Source organism: Mytilus edulis, chromosome 6, assembly GCF_963676685.1.
Source record: "Mytilus edulis chromosome 6, xbMytEdul2.2, whole genome shotgun sequence".
NCBI lineage: Eukaryota > Metazoa > Mollusca > Bivalvia > Mytilida > Mytilidae > Mytilus > Mytilus edulis.
Genome location: NC_092349.1, coordinates 71,934,763 through 71,961,746, shown reverse-complemented (window position 1 = coordinate 71,961,746; position 26,984 = coordinate 71,934,763). Strand labels below are relative to the sequence as shown.

The following is a 26,984-nucleotide window of genomic DNA, read 5'->3' as shown; positions in this document are numbered from 1 at the left end:
CTTGTCATGTCTGTTTTTTGGTAATCAGCCGCACCTCTATTTTCATTTTGAGATTGCTTGTAGACAATTTTTCAGTTTGCTATATTTACAGCTTAAAGGCTTTGATATCATTGACTTAAGAAAGACAGCTTTGAGAATACAATGAACCCAAATGTAAGAATCAAATGGTCAATGCTTTACCTCACAATTTTCATAAAGAGTAAAGAAAAGCTAAAAAGCTGAAACATGTGCTGATGAGCTGTTTTCATTAATTTCTATCTCCACAGGCACAGGATCTTGAGACTGTTAGAGCCTGTTGGAACCACTACTTTTCTAGATATCTTTTTTAATTTCAATGAGTTGAATTATTTTTCTGTTTTTCATAAGTAACCAGAATTAACTGGATTTTGCCTTTGATCATCTATACTATTAAACGAGAAGTGTCACTTCTTCTCCTTCCACAATATATCAATCATCATGCCTCTGTTTTCTATAGGTAACATGCATAGTTGCGTTTGTCATCCATTCTTATGATTATTTAGATTGAGTTATTTTGGGAGAAAAAAACCCAGTATTGTTTCCGTCATCAATCTGATTTTTGTCATATATATTTATCTTTCGGTTTTAAACATGAACTAGAACAACCAATTGTATGATAGATTACAAAAGTGAAAAATGAATAAGCTAATCAGAGCGTTCTCCATGTTATGGTTATTAGATCGCAAGAACCACAACTATTATACCTCTTTAGAGACAATTATTTTTTTCGTGTTTATTCACATGTAAACTGCGATTATACTACTATAATTAATAGAGACTCTCTGTATTCTGTCTACTGTTTTCTTTGAAACATTTACTATCTAAGGGGTCATACAAGTTGCATATATTGAAATAAGTAAAACATGTAAAAACTTTCGGGATCAGGTCACCTCAAATTAGCCTTAGTCATCTATTCAAATCCTACCATTGGCATGTTAATAGGGCTCTCAAAAGGAAAATAATAATGGTCTATAAGCTGTTTTATTTATTTCATGTTTGAAGCCATGTAAATTTTTAATTTAATTAAAAATTAGACCTTTACCAAATAAATGCATTCACACACTCACTCACTCACTCACTTTTTCACCACAGTAGCAAAGGGGAAGAATAATTGTGGTATAAGGCCAGAAACATGAAAATAATTGAATTTAACAGAAAGGAAACAAGTAACGGACTTTGGAAAAAAGGAAGAGGGCTTTTGATTCCTTAAATGAAATTCTCCAGACATAATATCTTTTACAAAAATTCATCCTACAACAGTTTACTAGCTGTATATGCCCGCGGGTGTGTAATATTTATACTACAAATTTACTTATATAAGTCAAATTATGTAAGTGTCATATTTTAAAGTATATTTTTATTACTTCTTCAAGTAACTAAAAAAAAATTGTACAAGTACTACCCCTGACTGTAGTACACGATAACATGATACTGTTTAAATTAAGAAATTATTGAGAGGTTTTTATAATGCCAATACTGCGAGTGGATGAGTGGATGACTGGATGAGTGGATGACTGGATGAGTGGATGAGTGGATGATTGGATGATTGGATGAGTGGATGATTGGATGATTGGATGAGTGGATGAGTGGATGAGTGGATGATTGGATGATTGGATGAGTGGATGAGTGGATGAGTGGATGATTGGATGATTGGATGAGTGGATGATTGGATGAGTATTGCAATAATAAGAACTCACATTCTGATAGCATTCTTAAAAAATCTTAAATAAATGCACACAATAATTTCTGAATTAACCATTAACGTTAAACAGATCTGCCAAATTTTATGATTTATTGGAGATGACCCCCATGAGAAGGTGTTAAATTCATTATTATAATATATTATATTATAAACTAAGCACCTCATAACAGGTATTCAAGTAAGTTAAAGGGGTATTTAAGCACAGATATATATACATAATATACATTGTACTTAAACAGGTTATAACAGCCTATTATCATTGATTATTTAAAGTTGGAATTAATTAAATTTATTTAAAAAAATTATGCATATAATTATATAACTGTGCTTAAACATGTTAAATACCCCCTTTGTTTTTTTTAAATATTTTAATTTTTTAAAATTTCGCATTTTACATTGCATGCATTGGTTTAATCATGTTTTTTTTTTATATTAATATTAAAGTTATTAATATTAAAATTAAGGGTAGCAATCTAACAACACCAGTTAACTTAATTTTTTTTTTTTCTTCAAAATTCATCTTTTAATAAGTTTCAATTGTTAATGATAACCAGGCTGATACATGTGCTTCAGGACATTTTAGACACATTTATAGAAATTATTTGTTTTAAAATGTAAATAGACTTTCACTAAGAACTTAATCTTAATCCTTTCTTCATAATTAAGCACAGGTACAAATGTATATATACGTATGTATCATCCATGCAAGGGGGGATTCATGTATGTTTCAGGATTCTTTTATAATCTTTTGTTCATGTTGTTGTGACACCTCAAATCGTACAATCTCATCATTCCAGATAACTAATTGCCAATAATATTCTTATGTCATGTATGTCAATTAAATATATACTTACATGTTATTGATAAATATTTCTGCCAGAGGGAACTTGACCTGGACACTAATGACAATAGGTATAGGTTATCTTAATAACCTGTTGATATTAAAGTAATCTCAGTTCTAGTTCCCATCAATATTTTGATATATATATTAGCAGTTAAAGGTCATAGCAGAATTGTCAGTCTTCATTCACAGATTTTGTTCATTTTTGACTTGTTTAGTGGACTTTTAGAGTAACTTCTTATTATTAGAGGATCATGGTTTTCGGGGTATGTGGAGTTTTAAATTATTTTCACATTTCTTATTGGAAACTTTTGCTTGAATGCATTTCACAATTACATGTAACAGGCTATTTTTTAAACTTGGAATAATTTTTAATTTTGGAATTTGCATATAATTTCTTGTGCTTGAGATTACTTTACTATAGACAGAGTGTATATATATTATTGTATGAACAATACAACTACCAAAAATACTGTAAATCCTTAAACATGTTAAACAGCAATTGATTATTTTGATATCACCATCATGATCAATTCACAGGCTTAAAGTCTCTTTTAAAAAGCTGTCTGGTTCATTTTGTAGTCAGCCAGGATGTACATGATGTAATTAAATTTCGAAATGCTAACTTATAAAGGAGAGAATCTTGTTATTTAATTGAAATTTGAAATTCAGGTACATTTAATTATTTGTAAAAAAAGATGGATTTATTTATTTCTATTTTGATAATTATTTTTACATTGATTTTCAGATGAGTGACGAAGCAACAGTTTGCCTGAAGGAAAAGGATATTCAGAAGTTACGAGAGTCAGAAGGGGGTGTAGAGTTTGAAGTGGATGAATACCAAAATGGTAACTAACAAATATACAAATGTAGTTCTTAATAAATATCTTACATGATTCTAAATATTAATGTAGAGATAAAAAGGATACTGTTTACAATTCCTGTTAATTAGTTATAATATACATCATGTACATGTTATACATTACATGCATTATTAAAGTCATATGAAACCTCAAATCAAAAAAAATAATGCATATATGTTTTATTATAACTCAATGGATAGTTTTCATTATAAAACTTATGTACATATACTTTTTTCTGAAGAAAATTCTTTAATTTATTCATATTTAGAAGAAGTTTACTTTATTTTAATTGCTTCCTTCCAGGAAGAAATTCCCCCGACATATTTTCCGTATGCAAAGTGACCTCAGTGTGACCCATCTCGTAAAAATCCGGTGATCACAATATGCATGGATGTCCTTAAAATAAACTATTATCTGAATTTACATGTTAAACACCTGCTTAATTCCCGTTCTTTTTTGTTGATTTTTTGTCGATTGTTGAGAAACAGGTGACAATTGTTAAAATTCGGCTTCAAAACACGAACTTTAATTACCTGCCATATTTTCACAACAACACTGACCGATTGGAAAAAAAATTGACGATTATACGAAATTTCACGAAAAAAATTATAAGTTCGTGCACAGAAGACTAAGTTTATGATGTTTGTATGCATTGGTTCAAGAATTGGAAGAACATTATTTTTCACCGGTACTCGTTTCTTAGACTTTAAGCAATAATTAAAAAAAAAATGCAAATTTCATAATTGCAGTTTGTCGTTTTGGTTCCAACCTACTAACATAACTTATATACTTAAAACTCACTTATACAATTCTGGAAGAATTGAATGTAAAATTAATCAGATTATTTAATTAAAAAATGTGTTTTTAAAAATAAACACACTTTTTTCACATTTGCTATACACTACATTGATGATTGTGTTGAACTAAATACAGAACATGACAGAAAGGAAAATACAACCCTGTTGCAAAACAAATTATATATCTAAGTCAGATTTAGGAATTTTGAAATCGCAATTTTGAGTTTGAAATCAGATTTTGGTGAGTCACTAAATGTACACAAAGTGTTATATCATACTGTGAGTCTGACATTGTTTGTAGTGTAAAGGGTGTATATGGATGTGCTGATTATCAGGTTGTCTGCATATTGCTATCATAAAATATCAGCTGCTAAACACAGTAAAGAAGCTTTTTGTCGAGTGATTGTAACAAAATAGTTTTAAAAGGCTTCATATTGTGCCAAGCAGTTGATATTTTACGATATCAATATTACAGAAAAACGGACAATCAATTTATCGGGTTGTATTTGCCCATTTTGCATGATAGAAACTAATGATTTCATTAAAACAGGAAAAATTGTTATTACATTTTAAAACCTCAACAGTAAAGACCATTATCAGTAAAGTTTAACCTTCAAAAGTATGCATTGACATTTTCACTCTAGCTGATGAGGAAGAAGAAGAAGCATTCCCACCAGAGGACATTCTGAACAATGTCTATATACCTGATGAAGAGGACGAAGATGATGATGATGAGTTATCTCCCTTTCAAAAGTTGGCAAAGAAAATGGAGGATATTTCTGGTGATGGGGGAGTTAAAAAGAGAGTTTTACACCCAGGAGGAGGAAGTATAGTCCCTGAAGGAGCAATTGTTAGGGGTAAGAAATATTGAAATCTTTATTTTAGACTTTTTAATTATTTGTACAATTTTCCATAAGAAACAGAAAGGGTAAGTATGCCATCAACAAGTATTCACTGTACAGTACTCAACAATAAGGAAAAGTCATAACACAAAATCTGACTGGATAGATGAAATATGAAACAATTTATAAGAGAAAATTAACGGCTTGATTTATGCTAAAGCATTAACTGAAAAATGAAAATGGCAGACAGCAACAAATGAGAGGACATTGGTGTAACAGCATACCATTCAACACTTGTTCACATTATTAAAATAAGTTTGAAAATGCTTGAATTGTCAAATTGTTACTAACCATGCCAAGTACTTTTGGAAGAAATAATTTGCTTTTCATTAATTGGATGAACTTATAAACAATTTGGTTTATTATGTTTATTTTGGCATGAATAAAGATTTTCACAATATAATTAGTGAATTTCTAGGGTTAAACATGCTCACAAGGTTTTATGTTTCCGTTTTTTATGTCCTATTTATGGGCATTATGTGTTCTGGTCTGTGCGTCTGTCCATTTGTCCTTCTGTCCATTCGTCCGTATGTCCCTCTTCAGGTTAAAGTTTTTGGATGAGGTAGTTTTTGATGAAGTTGAAGTCCAATCAACTTGAAACTTAGTACACATGTTCCCTATCGTAATTATTATCAAAAATCATGTATGATGTATATATATGTTTTATCTGTTTGATTTACTATAAGCAGAATTATTGCCCCCCTCCCATCTTCAGTTTTGGGCTGGACATTTGTTTCAACAATTTTGAATAATTTCAAATCAAACATTATAACCAAGAGATTCTAACTTTATTTCAGTTCATTATAATGCCTTCCTGGAGTATGCTGATGAGCCATATGATTCGACAAGGTTGAGGAATGCACCAGAAAGATACAAACTTGGACAAAGTAAGATACTTGATAACACTTATCATTTGCTTATGTATATATAATTTCTGTGACTACATTCTTCAATAATTTGTGTGATAGATAATTCAGCTGATCTGTAAAAGTTTCATCTCCATGCCTTACTGTGTGACAATGCTAGACAAAAACTGGAGATGATAGGTAACACCCAGCCATGGAAAACTTCATTTTTGTAGAGCCTATGTGGTGGAGTGGTCCAGTGCGTAGGTCATAGTGCATATAAGTACTATGTTTTTTGCTTTGTTAAAATTGTAATTGATTTAAAAATTACGGCACTGTTTTTCTATTCTGATGATTAACAGAAAGAGTTAATGCAATAGAGCTTAAAAATGAATTGAGAGATTAACTCCATGATCCTTGCGCATAATGTCATGTCAAACAAAACATGAGACAATACATTTAAGGAATGATTGTAATATTTTTTCTGTCTATGAAGAAATGACATAAAAAATGTGGTGCACACTGAATAACGCGCGTAGCTGTTTATTTAACAATGTGCACCACATTTTTTATGTTATTTCGAATAGACAGAAAAAATATTACAGTCCTTTCTTATAATTTAATTCTAAATTCCATTTTAAACCGTAAAAAAACATGAAAAAACGTTGATGACGTCACGGTCACATGACTAAATTATGTCTATGGGCTGATAACAAAGTAATGTTAGCCAATCAGAAGACGCGTTACATCCAAAATTAAATTATGTACAAATAAAAATATTCAAACTGAAGGTTAATTACTCTATCATTTGTTAGCCCCAAATTCAGATCACTACACATGAAAATGGGATATCAACAGTAGCTCATAGAAAAAGAATTTTGAAACACACACGTGCTTAAGAAAATTTGCCGAGTGGAAGTGAAAGTGATATACGGTAGGCAATGATAAAAATTATCTTCCGACTCAATCAATCTACGTTTTCGACACACGTTTTTAAGGTAAGCTGCTTCTCACTCTATGAAGAGGTTACGGACGCTCAACCTACGATATTTATCTACATTTTATTAAAATTTGACCACACAACTCGCTACGGTTCCCGAGTTTTCAATGACCAAAACTACGAGGTCGTTTTTGCTGAAGCACATGTCAAATTAATCCCGGTCAGGCAAACGGCTCGTGCAAATAAATTTTGGCCAGGGAATCCCGCGAAAAAAATAAATTCAGTAGTGAAAGTGTTAAAGGTAAATTAATATTGCAAATAGAAAAAACTGAAAAATTGTTTAAGAATTATAAACACATATTTTCCAGAGGTCATTTAAGAAATATTTTATGTAAGCCATGATAGATTTATTGGAAATTTTAATCTTTATCTTACAAGGGATACAAGAGAACAGCCAAGCACACAATACACTATTATTCACCTAACATGCCTAAGTTTGTGAAAATTATCATATTTGTCCTATTATAATAGAAAGTAATACAGTGTAAAACATGTATCTCTGACTAATTGATTTTTAACAATGCATGCAATAAGATTAATTAAGTTTATTATATAAATTGCATTTACTTAATCTCTCTCTCTCTCTGACTTTCTCCCATACAACACTAATACATTTCAAAGTATCATGTTTTTAAGAACAAACATAAATTTGCTCATTGTATATAACTTATTTCTTTTCTCTTAACTAAAACATAGATAATCATGATAATAGGAAACATTATTTATGTTTCATTTCATTTACATTTATATATATATAACTTTTTAATTATGACTAACAGATTCAATAATAAACTTTCATGTTTGCAACCAAGAAACACATTCTCTTTGTTGAGAACAAAGTTTACAAAAAAAAGTTTTACAATATTTGAAAATGACTGCCACAATTTAAAAGTAATTTTACATTAAAGAAATGGTTTTCAATATTTTCTTCTCTAATTAAATTTACAAAAAGAACATAACTTTCATGGTATCTTTTAATCTAATTTTGTACAAAAAGGTTTTAGTTGGTATAACTCAATGCAAAAATTTGTATTGAAAGGTTCCTTATTTAAAAGCATCTCAACAAGACTTTTTTGTTATGAAATATTCTGACCATTCTTTTGTATCAACAACTTATACATGTTATAGTTCTTCAAATTTTAAAACTTTGATTATTAGTTGTTGAGTATAACTACATGTGCTAAAATTTTATATATAAATTTGGCTTTCACTAGCTAACAAGTGTTTTCATAGTGTTTGGAATTTTTAAAATCAGACCATAATATTAGATAAAATTGTTGGTTTGTAATTTGTCTACAAACATGACAAATTGCTCAAAATAAACATTCATATTTTCTTGATTAATAAGCTCACTTAATGACTGGGCACCTCCCTTTTCCCCCTTGGATGTAATATGGGAAATCATCCATAGAAAAAAAGTTCAAAATATCTAAAATCTCACTGACAGATATCTCAGTATTAGGTTTTGCAACAGAAAAACATAGTAAAACATCCTTCTGGGAAGAATTTTTACATCTTTTTGAAATCTTAATCCGATTTTCTTTCTGAAGATGTAAAACCCTTCCACCCCCATACTGTATACTATAAGGTTTACTAGTAACAACTGCTTCCAGTCAACACTGGGACATTGGTGTTATAGTGTAACATAAGAACAAACTATATGAATAAGTTGAAAAGGGCTTATATCATCAGATCAAATCAAACAGAAATACACAGATCAGACTTAATTGGCAGGGTACTTACACATCCCAACAACAAAAAAGCACTAAGTAAAGATCTAAGAGTACTCACAGTTACTGACAGCTAATCAATATCAACTAATGAAATAATCAATGTCGATGATGCTTGTCAGACTGAAATATCAAGCAGTACACATCCAACATCTTATGGATTAAGTGTAAAGATGTAAATTTTTATTGTGATTTTCTCGCTGTATTGAAGACCCATTGGTGGCCTTAGGCTGTTTTCTGCTCTTTGTTTTGGTTGTCCTTTTAACACATTCCCCATTTCCATTCTTAATTTTGTTAACAGTCAGAGAAAAACATGAACTTTATATACAATGCCAATGTACAGGTATCAACAGATTGTTGAGCCGTGGATGAATTATTTCTTGATTTAACTATGAACCTAAACAAACTTTAGTTGAATTATTTGTTAGTTCAGATGAAATTTTCTTGTATTATAGATCAGCTACTTCCTGGATTAGAGATTTGCATTAGAACCATGAAGAAGGGAGAATTAGCACAACTGCTGGTCTCACCAGACTATGCATATGGTAAACTTGGTGTAGAACCCAGAATTCCTGGAAATTCAACAGGTAATGTGATATAGACATGAGTTCTCAAAATCTTTTTATCTCTGGTGGTCCCTGAAAACATTTACTGGTCCTCACTACTATGTCTATTGTGAAATACTAAAATTGTGTCTGTCATTTGCAAAAAGTTGTGGTCAAAACCTTTGAACAACCACTTTTTGAGTACTCTGACAGATGCATATTCATGTATATCATGTATATAGCATGGAATACTGAGAATTGAATAAACACTTATTTGATGTAAAAAGATGATTTTTTTTTTTAGATTCCACCACTACAACAAGTGTGTTGCAATATTCTCCCTCTAGAAAGTTAAATTTTAATATTTAAGGAGGCTCGCGGGTATAAGATTTTCAAAAAAAAATAAACATTTATTTTTCATTAGGGCCCCGCCTTTAGGTGATCAGTCTGTCCGTTTGTCCATCCGTCCGTCCATCCGTCTGTCCGTCCGTAACACTTTTGTGTCCGCTCCATATCTAGAGAACCGTTATGATTTCATACTTTATACTTTACATGTTTATTAACCACCACCAGAGGGCGTGTCATGATGTATGTGCAACTTCCTAGGTCAAAGGTCAAGGTAAAAAAACTTTGGTTTCAGTTGACAACCCTGTGTCCTTTGGTGAAGATCTTGTCCGCTCTATATCTTGAGAACCGTTATGATTTCAAAGTTTATACTTGACAGGTATATGAACCAACACCAGAGGGTGTGTCATAATTTATGAACGACTGCCTAGGGCAAAGTTCAAGGTCAAAAACTTTGGTTTCAGCTGCCGCGGGTGTCTCGACCATCGAAGCCGGCAAACTATACCCTCGGTAAAAAAAATTTGACGAGGGTGAAATTTTCATCGAGGTGTCGCATGTTAGACGCGTACGGGCTACCGCCGGTCTCTCAACCATTGAGGCCGGCAAACTATACCGTCGGTCATGTCGGTAAAAAATTTTGACAACCCCATGTCCTATGGTAAAGATTGTGTCCGCTCTATATCTTGAGAACCGTTATCATTTTGAAGTTTATACCTGAAATGTATATAAACCAATATCAGAGGGTATGTCATAATTTATGTACAATTTCCTAGGTCAAAGGTCAAGGTCAAAAACTTTGGTTTCAGTTGACAACCCCATGTCCTATGGTAAAGATCGTGTCCGCACTATATCTTGAGAACCGTTATCATTTCAAAGTTTATACTTGACATGTATATAAACCAACACCAAAGGGTGTGTCATAATGTATGTGCAACTTCCTAGGTCAAAGGTCAAGGTCAAAAACTTTGGTTTCAGTTGACAAACCCATGTCCTATTGTAAAGATTTATTTTTTAATGCACATTATTCACAGCGGGGCCCACAGAGATGGCTCCCATCTCAATGATATCTAGATACAATTTTTTTAAATTACCTTTAGTAGTTGTTACTTTACCATATGGTACAAAAATCATTCCAAAAAATCAGTTGGTGTTGGCCCCTGGTGACTTTTAAAATGTAGATATCATTGAAAAAGCTCCAAATTATCTCCCTTTGGTGCAAAAATCTAATTTTTTAACATTAAAATTGAAATATCTTTTTTAACTCTTCGGTGACCTATATTTTTTATTGCTGTTTTTCGAATAAGCTGTACATAAACTAAATAATTGTAAAATTTAAGCGATTTCTGTAATTTAGTTCTTTTTATGCCCCACCTACGATAGTAGAGGGGCATTATGTTTTCTGGTCTGTGCGTCCGTTTGTCCGTTCGTTCGTCCGTCTGTTCGTTCGTCCGTCTGTCCCGCTTCAGGTTAAAGTTTTTGGTCAAGGTAGTTTTTGATGAAGCTGAAGTCCAATCAACTTGAAACTTAGTACATATGTTCCTTATAATATGATCTTTCTAATTTTAAAGACAAATTAAACTTTTGACCCCAATTTCACGGTCCACTGAACATAGAAAATGAAAGTGCGAGTTTCAGGTTAAAGTTTTTGGTCAAGGTAGTTTTTGATGAAGTTGAAGTCCAATCAACTTGAAACTTAGTACAAATGTTCCCTATGATATGATCTTTCTAATTTTAATGCCTAATTATATTTTTTACCCATTTTCACGGTCCATTGAACATGGAAAATGATAGTGCGAGTGGGGCATCCATGTACTTTGGACACATTCTTGTTTTATTTCGATATTACCGCTATTTCTCCTATTAGTTCAACAGAAAAAAAGGACATTAACAAAAATGTATGCTTCTTTCGAAGGCAGATTGTGAGCGTAAATGAACGGTCACCCCATTTTTTTATTTAATTTTTCTATTAAGTATATTAAGAAGTAAAATCACAAAAATACTGAACTTAGAGGAAGATCAATTGGGAAAGTCCATAATCACATGGCAAAATCAAATAACAAAACGCATCAAAAACGAATGGACAAGAACTGTCATATTCCTGACTTGGTACAGGCATTTTCAAATGTAGAAAATGGTGGATAAAACCTGGTTCTATAGCGCTAACCCTCTCACTTTAATGACAGTCTCATCAATTTCCGATATTTTTACATTGATGCGTTAAATAAACAGACACAATAAATATAATAGTCAAAATATGGGTACATCAGTCATCATCGTTTAACAATTTTAAAAGGAACAATTTAACAGAACACAAAAACATCTACTATCTACGAACACATTTATTGATTTGAGTGTCTGACGTCAGAAAATTTTATACGTCACATAAATTTGTTGTTCAATGTGCGTACAAACAATTTTAAAATTTTCCTGGGAATGTTAGCATACAGGGTTAAAAAATCAAAAGTATGTAAGAATAAATTTAAGAAATAGACCGAGATTTAAACTAGTCCAAAAGTTATATATAGAATTTATAAGAATCCAAAAATAGTTAATTTCACTACGTGATTGAATGATTTTGACGTTTGTGGTTCAACGTATATTGTAATTCATAATAGAAATATATCATAATGACATATAATAGAACAATATCATACTGACGGGATCTTTTAAAGTACAGAGTCACGTTATAAGAACAAAAGAAATACAAAAAGTCGCAAATACAAAACAAACCACAAAAAAATAATGAAAGCCAATACAAACACATTGACGAGATGTATAAGTACCGAGCCACGTGAAACGGATATCACATGAAACCATTCAACAGTAAAAGTAATATTAATAATAGAACAAAGACAAATGAAAGAACTATAAAACACGTTGTTAAGATGATAAACAACATCAGTACATTTAAAGATAAAGTTCATTTATCGAAAAATATAGCGAATTCTTATATTAAATAAAAAATTTGATTTAGACCCGCGAGCCCCCTTAAGTGTGAGGCTTGCTGAGCTTTTAAGATAATTATAATTTCCACTGTTGAGAGTTGAGAAATATTGTAAAATACAAGTTATTGTGTTAGAATCTGTCTAACAATTTTTATATCTTCCTTTTCGAAGATTTTTTTCTAGAAAGTTGTGTTCTTTATACTTGAAGTCATCAGGCACGGTCACCTTTTTTCATGACATCACAGTAGAAAATTTCAGAAGAAAGCAAGAAAATTTGACGTTATAATTTAGTTTGACCAATTATTTGCTGGGAATAGATATTTCACTAGTGAGGAAACATACTTTTTTCACACCAATCAAGAAATGTGAAAATGGCAATACAATTAGAGAAGTGATATTGAGCTTAAGGGGGTTCGTGGGTCTAAATCATTTATATAGGATTTCTCTATATTTTTCTATAAATGAACTTTATCTTATAGTTAATAGAAAAATAAAATAAAAAAGTGGGGTCACCGTTCATTTGCTCTCACAATCTGCCTTCGAAAGAAGCATACATTTTTGTAAAGGTGGTTGAAGTAATAGGTGAAATATAGGTAATATCGAAATAAAAAAAGAAATTTATTACAGAAATCGCTCAAATTTTACAATAATTTAGTTTAAGTACAGCTTATATGGAAATTATATTAAAAAATATATGTCACCGATGAGTTAAAAAAGATATTTCAATTTTAAAGCCAAAAAAAGGCATTTTTCCACCAAAGGGAGATAATTTGGAACTTTTTCAATGATGTATACATTTTAAATGTCATCTGGGGCCAACACGAATTGATTGTTTTGAATGATTTTTGTACCATATGATAAAGTAACAACTACAAAAGGTAATAAATAAAATTTGTAGTGAAAAACAAATGTTTAATTTTTTCTGAAATTTTTATACCCTCGAGCCTCCTTAAGTAAAAGTGAATAATTTTGTGCAGAAAACCATACATTAGTCATCAGAAATGCTCCAGAACAATGCATTCTCTTACCTTCGTGTGGCTCTAGAACAATGCATTCTCTTACCCTTGTGTGGCTCTAGAACAATGCATTCTCTTACCCTCATGTAGCAAGATGTGTTTGACTCAGGTTGACAAGGATTCACAGTTTTCTTGTTGAATGTAGGTACGGCGGCTATCTTCTCTAATAAAAAAACAACCACTTGATATGACCAAAGTAGCAGAACAAGCAAAAGGTGGCAGTAAAGAAAAAAAGACAAACAAAAAATTCCTATATAATTTTGAATGAGGCATGATTCACAGTCACTGCAGAACATGTAGTTGATTGTAAAATACCATGGCAACACAATGAAGTTGGCAAAATTTATTTTTAAGTACAATCACAAAACATTTTAACTTTGAAACTAACCAATTTACAAGGCTTATTTTGCTACTTATTCAAAAGGTTATATATATGATGTTTCATTTCTTGTGAATGACAACACTGACACGTTATTTTACCATTTTTTACAAGAATTGTATGTACACATTTGTTTTTATTTTTAGTGATGTTCAAGTTGGAGCTGATGAATTTCGTTGAGCATGCAGGTATAGAAGATTATGACATGATGACAAAGGTAGGTTAGTCTTTAAAAGAATTAACATGTTGTTGGTTGTAGATTTATCTTTATTTTAATCGAGCTGGATCCTATATAGAGTAATCTGTTTTAAAATACAGAAAACATATCTAATAAAAAAATAGGATCAGTGTGTTAACAGTTAAACACCTTCTTTATTTTTTGTCTCATCTTGATGAAGTCAAAAAGGGAGACATATGTATGGTTTTTCTACAAATTCATATCGTCACCACCGGGATTCGAACCCCGGTCGTCTGCGTGACAGTCAGTGCGTTAACCCACTGAACCAAAGAATCGATTCCCTAGCTCAGTTGATTAAGACTAGCTTTATATGTTCTACCTGTACTGAGGGGAAGCAACCCCGCTACACTATTACCCCACCACAAGAGTCATCATATCTTCATATATGACTCTAAACAACACAAACCCTGGTTATACTCCAGATAACCATCGTGGATTTTTTAGTCGGGCGCCAAATGTAATCGGAGAGCACGTATCTACTCTACAAATTCATATTGTCACCACCGGGATTCAAACCCCGGTCGTCTGCGTGACAGTCAGTGTGTTAACCCACTGAGCCAAAGAATCGATTCCCTAGCTCAGTTGATAAAGACTGGCTTTATATGTTCTACCTGTACTGAGGGGAAGCAACCCCGCTACAGTTCATTAACTTTGAAACTTTAACATTGTTTATTAGTTAATGTTTGTGTGTTCATTTTTTGTTTGTGTTGAGGGCTCACTGTGACTTTGAAATGAAGAACTGCAATAAAAACACTGTTCCTATAAATTTGGTTGAGGTTTTTGTCAATTTGCAAAATAATTTTATCATGTTAATGTTATAAATAGATCCACCATATACCTAATTTTATGATATTTTAGACATATACTGAAAATTAAGATTTTGTCACAGTCAAACCATCTAACTTTTACATCAGCTCAATATAGAACTATGATAAGTTGGTTTGCACTGATAAGGTACATGTGAACCTTCTCTACAATTGGATACCGGTACTTGGTTTTCAGGCATTTTAACCAAACTTCTAAGTTAGATTTATCTTTAGAATCTAAGGATATGCAACTAATATAGGATTCTTGACAATATACCACTGAAATAAAATTCTATGTTTTTTTGTTGCAGGAAGAGAGGGATAAGATAGAATTCTCAGACATTCTAAAGTTTGTTGAGGTTGAAAGACAGGTAAGGAAACGTGGCACTCTAGCATACAATACTTATATACATAAGATTTTTCATGGGTTTCATTGAATATTTCATGAGGAGAAAACAATTTGATTTGGTATAAACTTTAATACCAATTACTGCATTAATTGATATATCATTATTTAAAAATCTCTTGAATAAAGTAGCTTAGGTTTTAAAGTTAAATGTATCTACCAAAATTAAGATATACATGCTTATTCATTTAGGTTTTATTATTTTGTTTAGTTGTTTATTGTAGCATAAATCATAAATCTACTGTATGTTATATTTATGTTGGGGCTTTTTGTAAGTAATGATGTAAAATCTTCAATTCTCTATTCTTTAATATTTCTCTTTATATTTCTCTATTCTCGATTTAGAATAATAATGTTTTTCATTAGAAAGGTTTTCAGTCATTGGCTCATACTATTCATGATCCAGCTAAAGTAAAGGTAAAAGGAGTAGGTCCGGTAAGGACCGATTTTGGCCTCAAATTTCATCTTCATCTGACGAAAGATTTTGACCACTTTTTAAACACTTAAGTGTCTATTTCATTTGAATCAAGTAGTTTATGTGGAAGATTTTAACTGATTTAGTCATTAAATAAGATCCAATTCAAGCTCAAATATGACAAATCTACCAAATACGCTGAAAAATGTCACTTTTCAGATGGTTTTTGTCAAAAATGAAAGTGGCCGCATCCGTGTTCATCCTTAACCTTTATATATATTATGTATTATCATAAAATACAACTTACATTTCAATATTAAGGATGAACACGAATGCGGCCACTTCCGTTTTACACGAAAACCGTCTAAAATTTAACTAAAATGATAGAATTATGAAGATTTCAGTAATTTAGCATGACTTTATGGTGCTAGTACCCGATATATGTGCATTGTATTGTCAAAAACATCCCATATTTATGTAGCAGAACCATTCTACTGTCCAATAAATAACTAAAAGTTTACAATTTAACAATTTTGTAAAACTGCTATATTTTGGGGCCAAAAAGGGGTCTTACTGGACCTTCTCCTTTCTTTCTTATTCTCTATTATCTATTTTAATTACAAGTTTTCTTTATTCTTTATACTTTGGTCCTTTTATCTCTGTTTTGTAAAGCCTGTGCGAACCTTCACTAATGCATTTATATTTGTTGTAAAAAGGAATTTGAATAGAAGCTGTAGCATGTTCAGTTAGATTATTCTCTGTACCTACAAAACAAATCTCATATGAAATTGCTTCTCTGTATTTCTAAGCAGCAATGCATTAAAGTTTTATAATATTTTATGTATGGTGATAAAATTGTTATTCAAAACAATAGGATTACTGTGGATTCATTATTATTCGTTGGATACCAATTTTCGTTGATTTCGTTGATATAGGTGAACCACGAAAATAAATTTTCAACGAATGACAAATGTTCTAAAGGCTTGTATAAAGACTTCGGTAAAACCACAAAATTAAATGTCCACACATATGCAAGTTTCCCTTCCTCCACGAAAATTGGTGCCCACGAAAATAAACGAATCCATAGTAGTATGAATATCAGCCAATTATTTACTTATATCAAATTTTCATTTCAGCTTGGATTACAAGTGTATAAAGAACGGGCATTCCATAAGGCCTTTGGCCATTATAAAAAGGTACAGTATTTTTTCATTTGTTATTTATAGTGAAAGTGTTGTTTCAGATATATTTGATATTTAATTCTGGGGCAGAATCAATTTGCGCCAATTGCAGTTTTGAAAAGGTATTAATTGCGCCACTCTCTTTTATTTTGATGGTATTAAATGCGCCAATAAATGAAATGAAATTGCGCCACATTTACCTATTAATATTTTTTACCTATATCATACCTGTACATGTTTTACCTATATCAAGACAAGACAAGACAAATACTTTATTAAAGTCTCGCCACTTGTTACATATAAAATATGCAGCTTTTTAAAACACAAGTTAACAACAAGAGCCACTCTATAAAGAGTTTTGAGAGACTATAAAACAATTTCTTCTTAAAATTATAATGCAAATACAAGTCAACTATCACGAGTATAAAATACATTTTCGCTTTATTAAAATTTCATAGCAGATTTTGGCAGTATACAATACCATATTTTCATTTGTAAAAACTTCGAAATATATTTTTTCATTATCAGTGTCCAGAAATTAGAACATCAAATTTTGAGGACTGCGTGTAAAAGAAAAGCAACCAATGTGTTGTCAGAGCGACCTTCAAAAATAATAAATTCAGAGATCTTTAAAATTGAAGAAGAAAATTTAGAAAAGAAAGATTTGAAATATGTGTGTCAGTCTATGTATGTCATGTATAGAGAGAGAAGAAAACTGCGTCCGACTTAATCTAAAAATCGAGCAGAATTTTACAGAATATTGGATGATAGTTGTGTTGTTACAAACAAAGATGATGACTTTGTATTGTGTAACGATCCAGAAAGCGGTATAATTTTATTAGGATGCGAGGCTAATTTGAAATTTCAGTGTACAATGTCAGAGGAATTTTTTGCTGTTGGTACCTAGTCAATCATTTAGTTGTTACATATAAATAAAAAAATATAAAATTGGCGCAATTAGATGATTATTTTATTGGCGCAAATGATACCTATAGTTTTGAAAATTAGGTGGCGCAAAAGAGGTATTGGCGCAAAAGAGGTATTGGCGCAATTAAGTTGTGGCGCAAATGAGTGACTTTTTGGCGCAAAAAGATATCGCCCTAATTCTGTATACATATTAAAAGAGGATTGACAACAGCCAGGGGCTATGTGTGTGGGTCTCTTCTGATATATAAGCTTTTAAGATTTTGTAAATTGTGTCGCTTTCATTTAACATTTCTAATAAACTTCATATTAACATGCTCTACAAGTGTGGCAGGGAGAAGTCTTAAGAAGCCCAGACTTTTGACATTATTAATTCTTTCCTTAAATATCGAACTCATGTTAGATATTTTGAAACGGACCATCCAAAATCTTTTGAATTGAATAATCTCCACTTTGCCCAAGCAATTTCATTTCGAAAATACTTTATTTAAGCACTTTTTACAAATCCATGTATGCCTGATGAGTCCAGTACACCAATCAGGAGTTGTTTTCATGAAGGAGTAGTTATTACACCGGTTGCCTTGGGTCAATCCGTGTTCACAAGGTCATTAAATAATTGGTTCTTACTTTTAATGTAATAACATTAGCATTGTGACATAAGAAATGTACTGGAAAGTGCATGAATTTAAAAGTCGTCTATATGTGAGTAAAGTTTTGCTAATTCCAAATGTCTTGACATTGCTTCTCTGTGATAGGTTTTCCACATAAACTTTCCTGAAAAAATGACGAAATAAAAACATTTTACCTATATTGTAAGACAGCAATGATGCTGGAAAATAAGAACGCTTTACCTTTATTGTTAGGCAGCTATGATGCTGGAAAATAAGAACATTTTAAAAACTTTTATTGTTAGGCAGCAATGATGCTTGAAAATAAGAACATTTTACCTCTATTTTTAGGAAGCATGATGCTGGAAAATAAGATTATTTTACCTCTATTTTTAGGAAGCATGATGCTGGAAAATAAGAACATTGTACCTTTTTTGTAGGCAGCAATGATGCTGAAAAATAAGAACATTTTACCTATATTGTTAGGCTGCAATGATGCAGAAAAATAGGAACATTTTACCTCTTTTTTTAGGCAGCAATAATGCTAGAATCCAGGCATGTAAAGGATGAAGAGGAGGAGAAAGTTCACAGGGGAAAGTTGTTTACTCTGTATTCCAACATGGCTGTGTGTGCATCAAAACAAAATAAATTTAACCTGGTGATGACATACTGCAACAAGGGGAGAGATATAGAACCAAACAATGTCAAACTTCTCTTCCTTCAAGGAAAGGTAAGTAAAGGTAGCATGTAAAGTCAAGCATCTCTGAATATCTAGGCAAGAACTTGAACCAAATAAAGGTGCAAAATTTGGACAAAAGAACAATTTATTTCTCATTTGCCATTTACAATAACTAAGCTATTGGATACATGAGATAGGGGAGAGAAACGATTTTTTTATTTTTTTTCTGTAAAATTCTGTTTTGAGAATTCTTCCTCCAATTCAGGAGCACCTCAATTGATTAGTTATTAACCACTAAAATAAAAGTTAATGTATCTGAACACTTCAAATATGTCATTTCATTTGATATATGATTGGTAGTCTACCATTTAAACTAAATCTTTGTGTGCCGACATAATCAATTTAATGGTAAAAAAAAAATTGAATTACATTAAAAATGTTGCATTTTGTTGTATTTATTCAAGAAATTTAGAAATATTTCAAAATGTAGGATTTGGAAACCAGCTTCACACAGTTTACATCAATCATATTGTTTTTTATTAGTACCTGTATCCCTGTGATGAGAGTTGTAACTGGGAACTTTATCAATGGAAATCTAAAACTGAATAGATTTTTCAGTCCAAACTTTACTGAATAGATTTTTTAGTCCAAACTTTAATAAGAAAAAACTTTAAAATGTTACAGTACTGTCACAAAAAATGGAAAATGGCCCTAGCCTGCAGTTCAGTGGTAAACAATTAAGATTTCCAAAAATATTGTAGTTGTTGTTAAATGACGAATTCAGTTGAATTTCAGATAATTAACTATCAACATTAATCGAATGTTTAGATCTAGAAGATGCAGATCTCTTCCATTGGTCCAAATTGAATCCTAAACTAAGGAAAGGAAATTACATTAAACAACAATTGATTCAATATTGTCAACCTTTCTATATGTTCTAGCTGTTCTTTTTTTCAAGGTCCGTCTTTCCCCTCCGAGCTATTCAGCTCTTTGATTATGTTTTGTTAGGCAACTGTTGCATTCTCATGTACCAATGAATCTACTTTATTGAAATTACTTTCAGGCACATCGAAGGAGCTCCCACTTTGAAGTAGCACGAGACATGTTGAAGAGGGCCCAGAGAATGAACCCAAATAACACAGAAATAAACAAAGAGCTCCAGGAATTGGACAAGTAATAAGCATAACAGAATGAATAAGTCAATTGTTATTGCTTACATGAGTTTTTTCAGAAATTAAAAGATAAATACATGATTTTGATGAATAAGAAGTAATATTAATTCTGTTTGAAAAATAAAATTCGACTTACATACATAATGTACCGATAAATCATTGTATATAAAAAAAAGCTAGGTTCTGTGTTAAATCAAAAGGCAATGGTTAATGGTTGCTCAATCAAAAATTACACTCATGGGGGTGAGAGGGGGGAGGGGGTTTGCTTGAAAGGAGATTTTTAAAAGACTTTGACCATCCATAAAATACAATCTTTTCATTTTGCATATTATGATACTTACAAAATTTTTAGGAATATGCAGTAGAATAGATACCACAAATATGATTTGTCCTATATATGTCAAACTTCTTGTATATGAAGACATCAGCAACACAGTAATAAATTTCATCAAAGTCAGCTAGTAAGGACTATACTAAAAAAAAAAAAATGCATAAAAATAAATTGTGATAAAAGTAGTTAATTAAGTTAGATAGATTTGAATTGCTTGTTTAAAATAGAATATTTACATTTTTTAGAGACATCAAAAAGTTTAGTTTGGTAGAAAAGGACATGTACCAAAAGATGTTCTCTAAACCTACAGGACAGTCAGCTGAAGGTCAGTCACTTAGCTATGATACACAGAAACTGTCTAAAGTACACAGAAACTGTCTACAGTACACAGAAACTGTCTAAAGTACACAGAAACTGTCTACAGTACACAGAAACTGTCTAAAGTACACAGAAACTGTCTACTGTACACAGTAAATCATAAGAAAAGACAATAAATTCATATTCCAGTCATTTTCTACTAAGAGAAACTTTTCTCATCTGCAAGTTGCATTGATAGTCATTGATCAGAAATGCACTTCAACTTCAAACCATTACACATCCGTGTGACCATTATGGTTTGAACTTCTATATATATGCCTCGTATAAATATATTTCTCTAATTCTTCATCAATTTATCCCTTTCTGCACCCATTGTATAAAAAAAAATTAATCAACGTGTGGTTCGTTTGATCTCAGTACTTCATTGGTTAAAATCCGATTATGACGTCGAATTTTCTTGCTTTCCTCTCAATTTCCTATTGTGACGGCATGAAAAAAGGCGACCATGCCTGATGACGTCACATAGAAAGAACACATCTTTTTGCAGATCATTCGAAAAGAAGGAATAAGTTTGCCTGCATAATGTTAGAAAATCATTAGAGAAACAGATTCCACCACCAAATCTCGTGTAATACGATATTTATCCACTCTCGACAGTTAAATTTTAAATATTTAAAACGCTCGGGCAAGCCTAGCGTTTTAAATTTGAAAATTTAACTGTCTCGAGTGGATAAATATCGTATTACACTCGATGCAGTGGTAGAATCTATATATATTAAAATAATCACGTGGAAGTTCTATATATATGTTTTCCTATTGCAGATATTTCCAAATCGTCAAGCATTAACATGAGCTGGAAAACACTTTTAAACATATCATGCATGTGCATGCACCATAAAATAACAGAGTGCTGACAGGAATGTACCATTAAAAAGCAATCAATCAACACATCAAATAAAACAGTTCGGCCGTATCTTAAATTTTAACACTGATATAGAATTGAAGTGAATTGTTCATTCAGTTTTGTCTAAGAAATTGATTCATCTTCATTTGTTGTATTCTATTAACTCTTTTAGAACCTTTATGTTAATGTTAAAGACTTTTTTGGTTTCCTCTTAATGTCAATTTATTATAGCTAGTATTGTTTGTTGCTGATTCATTGAATTCTGCCCAGAAATTTTTGCAACATCTCACATTTTCTGCAACACATATTTTTCTCTTTTTCTTTTTAAAGAAGATTATATTTTAGAATTGATTTATCAATATGAAGTACATTTTGAAATATTATACAATTTTAGAAAAAGAGAAGGAGAACTTGAAAGCAAAGAAAAAGTTAGAGAAAAATTTGAATGTTACAGATGATTTTCAGAAGATGGTTGAAGAAAAACTACTGTAAGTTTCATCTTAAATGTTATTATTGCATCACTTTATAATCTGGAGAAAAAGTTTATGAGATATTGTGTGTCTTAAGGTGATACCCAACACCTTCACTAAAATTAATTTGGATTGTTTGATTTTAATAAAATTTCGACAAAGTATTTACTTGTGACCCTTTTTCAAAAATATGAAAATTTTAAAACAATTTGAACCAACCATTTTATCAGAAAAATTACACAGGTTATATAGAAGTTTGACAAACACTAGTTTTGATCATTTAGAAGCTTGATATTCCCTTAACAACACAACGTAATTAAAATGTTAAGCCTATTTTACAGAGTTATCTCCCTGTAGTGTTAGGTACCACCTTAAAAGAATTATTTATCATAATTTGCATACCTGTAGTAACTGTTAAGTACAATATGCAGAGAACTATCAAGTCTTAAAACACATTCATTATACCTATTGTTTACCTGTCAGGCTGTCTATCATCCTGTCTGTGCGTAATGTCCCATGCAATTTTCATTGCCTTTTTCTCAGAAAATAGAAAACATTTTCCTAAAATTTGTTCTATCGCATTATGTCAGCATGTTCTTTAGTGTGATATGGTTTCACTTTACTACAAATCAAAGCTTCCTAAATTTTGAATGTATGGATCATAATACAGATTATTTCAGTAAATTAAAAAGCATTTAAAGTAGTAACACTATTTATCTTGTTTGTGTATTAAGTATGGAAGACTGTTCCTTTGCTTATTGTGTGTGTGTGTGTTTTTGTTTTTTTTCTGCTGTGCATGCATTGACTATGTGTCATGAATATTTATCTATTAGAATTCAGAATTTTACTTTTTTACTTTTTGCAACTTCTCTGGTATGCATTTTTTTTCGTAGTGAATTCATTAAAGATAATCTGCAAGATGACATGCCATTCCCGGCCTTGAACTTGTCAGTTGGGGAGATAGCATGTATAATGGAGAAATGTGAGAATCTTGGATTAGACTGTAAACAAATTGGTTCTGTGAGTATAAACATGATAAACATATTGTTTCTACAAGACTTAGTTTAATTATTAAAAAAAGAATAAAAAATTTGAAAGATGATGCAATATTTTAAAATCTGTCAAATACTGTGGATTCATAATTATTTCTGGGATATCAACTTTCATGGATTTTGTGGAAAAAGATAAACCACAAATTCAAATGTTAAAGGAAATATAAATGTTCTATAGAATTGTATGCAGACTTTGGCAAAACTACAAAATTTAATATCCACAAAAAGGCAATATTTACTGAATCCATGAAAATTGGTACCCATGAAAATAAATGAATCCACAGTACATGTAAAAGGACAAGTTCCAAACACTATAATATTTAAGGAATGACTGTAATATTTTTTCTGTCTATTCGAAATAACATGAAAAATTTGGTGCACACTGAATAACGCACGTAGCGGGTTATTTAACAGTGTGCACCACATTTTTTATGTTATTTCGAATAGACAGAAAAAATATTACAGTCATTTTTATTAATTTAATTCTAAATTCCATTTTAAACCGTAGAAAACCATGAAAAAACATTGATGATGTCATGGTCACATGACTAAATTATGTCTATGGGCTCATAACAAAGTAACTTCAGCCAATCAGAAGACGCGTTACATCCAAAATTAAATTATTGTAGTTTAACATGTCTTCAGTTACTAAAATATCTCAATAAAATTGAAAATGGAATTGGGTTATGTGTGGAAGAGACAACAACCCCAGTTACCCCACCAAAGAGCAGAAAACAGCTAAAGGCCACCACATGTCTTCAACACATCAAGGAAAATTCCATACCATGTGCCAGTGCTTATTTAGCTGACCCCTAAACAAAAATGTGTACTAGTACAGTGTAAATGGATGTCACACTCCAAAACTTAAATGAACTAAAATTAAAAATAAACATGTTTTTATTTGTAAATTAGTGGGATTTGAATAAATTAGACCAAGTGACATTAAAATTAACAACTATAGGTCATTGATCATGATGATGGCCTTCAACAATGAGCAAAACCCATACTGCATAGTAAGCATTCATTCTATCTACTGCACCTTTTGTTATTCATTTCCAATCATTGAAAAATATCTATAAAATCATTCTGTTCAAGTTTTTACCAGAAGTACTTTTTGAGAAAGAGAAAAACCATACAGTAGGACATGGGTGCATTAGAAAATATAGTAAATTCCCTGCTGCGTAACTAGGTATGGAAATGATAAGGCTTTAATCATGTGATCTATTTATTATAGGGTCAACATTACAGACTTAAGATAACAAAGATGAAGATAGAAGAAACAGCAAAGTGAATTAACTAGTCATGTGATTAACACATGTTTGAATCTTAATGTCCAGTTACCATTATATTCAATGTGATTGTTGGATGACTGTTATGTGTAAAATAGTATAAGTTACTTCAAGAAGGGGAAACATAATAGTGAATTTACCATGCAGTATTAATCAAACTGTAGTAGAAGTATAGTGTACAAATGATTAAAAAAGGGTTGCTCAATATGTGCTTGATTGAAATGAATAATGCAGAAACAGAATAATGATACAAACTTGATTCATCATTAAAGGCTGTTCCAGAAATTATCATGTCCCTCCAAGGGATGGCACATTTTTTTAATCACCACCACCCACAGAAATAAAAGTAGATTAGAACAAGACTCCCTTTGCATTTTGCTATTTCAAATACAACCACCCAATTTAATTTTAAGAAATTGCCTTCCTTGGGGAACATAGTACTTTCTGGAACAACCTTAAGAAAAACTGACAATTAACATTATGATAAATATTGTAAAACTACTCAATGTATACTTAAAGCATGAAAAAATTACAGAAACAGAATAGAGAATGTTATTACCTGTATGACATAGCGTACTGTAATTATTGACAGACAGGACAGACGCTAATATATGTTCACCCGAGATTTAACGGTTGTTTAATGTTCTCTGACTGAAATACAGTCTTTTTTGTATTTTATATGATTTTTTTTGTCATGGTTTTTATAATTGATAATTTCAACAAATTTTAGTCACAGTTTATGAAAGTTATGATTAACAGATAACTGAATTTTGTATTTTTAGAAATTCAAGGATGCAATGTACAGTTTTGTACTTGTGTTTTATAAACTAATTTCTAAAATGTTTGAGCAAGTATAAGCTTTCTTCTGTCAATTTTAGTTCTAAATTTGTAAGACAAGGTTTTTATACTTTAGAATAAATTTAATTTCCAATGATTTGCATCATTTAACCAATTTTTAAGTACAAAGCATTCAATTTTCATCAACCCATCCACTTTTATGTAAATATGTTTATTGTATATACAATCATTGTTGAAATGAAAAACTTATAAAAATAAAAGTAGTTTCTAATTTCAAAGAAACTGTATTAAGTTGGATATTTTACTAGGCAAGATTAATTTCCTAATCCTATTTTTATTATTGTACATGTATGTTTATAGTATTTTTCAAACAACATGAAAGTGAATTGGAATAAATGTCTTTTATGTTTTGATTTTACAATTTTAAAAAGGAAATGTAAGAAGTTTTGATAAATATGAAGTAAACTTCTTTTTTCTCAAAATAATTGAGCATGCTTGTGTATTGCTATGAGGCTTTTGTATTTTATACTAAAATATCAGACCTGTAGTTTAAGGATTGACAGTGAACACCATTTTAAGCATGATTGCACAAACAGTTCAGATCTGTCACTAGAGGAATGATCGTGTTTGCCAAGAGAAGAGGAATCATTTTTTTGTGCAATGAACTCATTTTAAAGTTTTCAAAGTAGAACCTGTGAACTTTTTCAATTAACATTTCCATTTTTAATGAATTTGCTTCATTTATTTCAAATCTATTAAAATAAAGTTCTCTGTCATATCTTTCATTACTAATTTAAAAAAAAATAATTTCCTTTAAATGTACCAAATAATTGTGTTACTTATATTTTAAAATTAAAAACCACAAGTAATTTTGAGTCTTAAACCAATTGAAGAGAGACATAATTGTCTTGATACCTCCATTTGCTGTGTTCCTAACATTACTTTTGTAATTCACATGTTATATAATGCACCAATGTATTACTTCTATAGCGTAGCCTCACTTTATAAACCACATGTTAAATTAAGCACCAATGTATGAAACATATAGCAGAAATAGTGTTTAAAATTTTGTAAATTTACAAGTACTGGAAGGTTTCTATACCATTTGAGGTATTTTCAAATATCCAATTTTGACTGAGATGAACTTTAGAATCAATTTACCTTGATTCACTGGTGCTTTGTGAATATTTCAAAAGAATTATGATATAGTATTTCTTTGACTAGTAAAAAATAGTATCACAAGTTATACCAGTTTCTTATTTTTTTTGTGCACAACCATTTTCTTTCAAACTTTACAGTAACTGTACTGAGAATGTTTATGACATTTTACTGGCTGTTTTAGTGTATATTTTCAAGTCTCATGAGCAAAAATAGCTGCTTATAAATCAGGGATGTTTTTATTTTTTTTGTGTATTTGAATTTGTCATAACCTTTTATAGTTTTTTCTATAAATGATAAAACCAGA

The 26,984-nt window shown here is 31.0% G+C and overlaps 1 protein-coding gene across 1 annotated transcript; it reads left to right on the top strand.

The window, feature by feature from the left end:
• Positions 1 to 11: 11 nt before the first annotated feature.
• LOC139528340 (inactive peptidyl-prolyl cis-trans isomerase FKBP6-like) lies at positions 12 to 26,984 on the top strand. Its single transcript, XM_071324279.1, has 14 exons — positions 12 to 153; positions 3,310 to 3,409; positions 4,866 to 5,078; positions 5,921 to 6,010; positions 9,154 to 9,285; positions 14,075 to 14,145; positions 15,284 to 15,343; positions 16,930 to 16,989; positions 19,039 to 19,236; positions 20,249 to 20,358; positions 20,934 to 21,013; positions 22,305 to 22,398; positions 23,274 to 23,400; positions 24,667 to 26,984. The coding sequence occupies exons 1-14, from the start codon at positions 142 to 144 to the stop codon at positions 24,721 to 24,723; spliced, it is 1,404 nt and encodes a 467-aa protein (XP_071180380.1). The 5' UTR covers positions 12 to 141; the 3' UTR covers positions 24,724 to 26,984.

What these genes read in the sequence shown, in the direction of transcription:
- LOC139528340 (XM_071324279.1), top strand. An exon ending in AGTGGATGAATACCAAAATG is followed by an intron (nt 3,410 to 4,865) that starts GTAACTAACAAA and finishes TTTTCACTCTAG; the next exon opens with CTGATGAGGAAGAAGAAGAA. An exon ending in TTCTCTTCCTTCAAGGAAAG is followed by an intron (nt 19,237 to 20,248) that starts GTAAGTAAAGGT and finishes AATTACTTTCAG; the next exon opens with GCACATCGAAGGAGCTCCCA.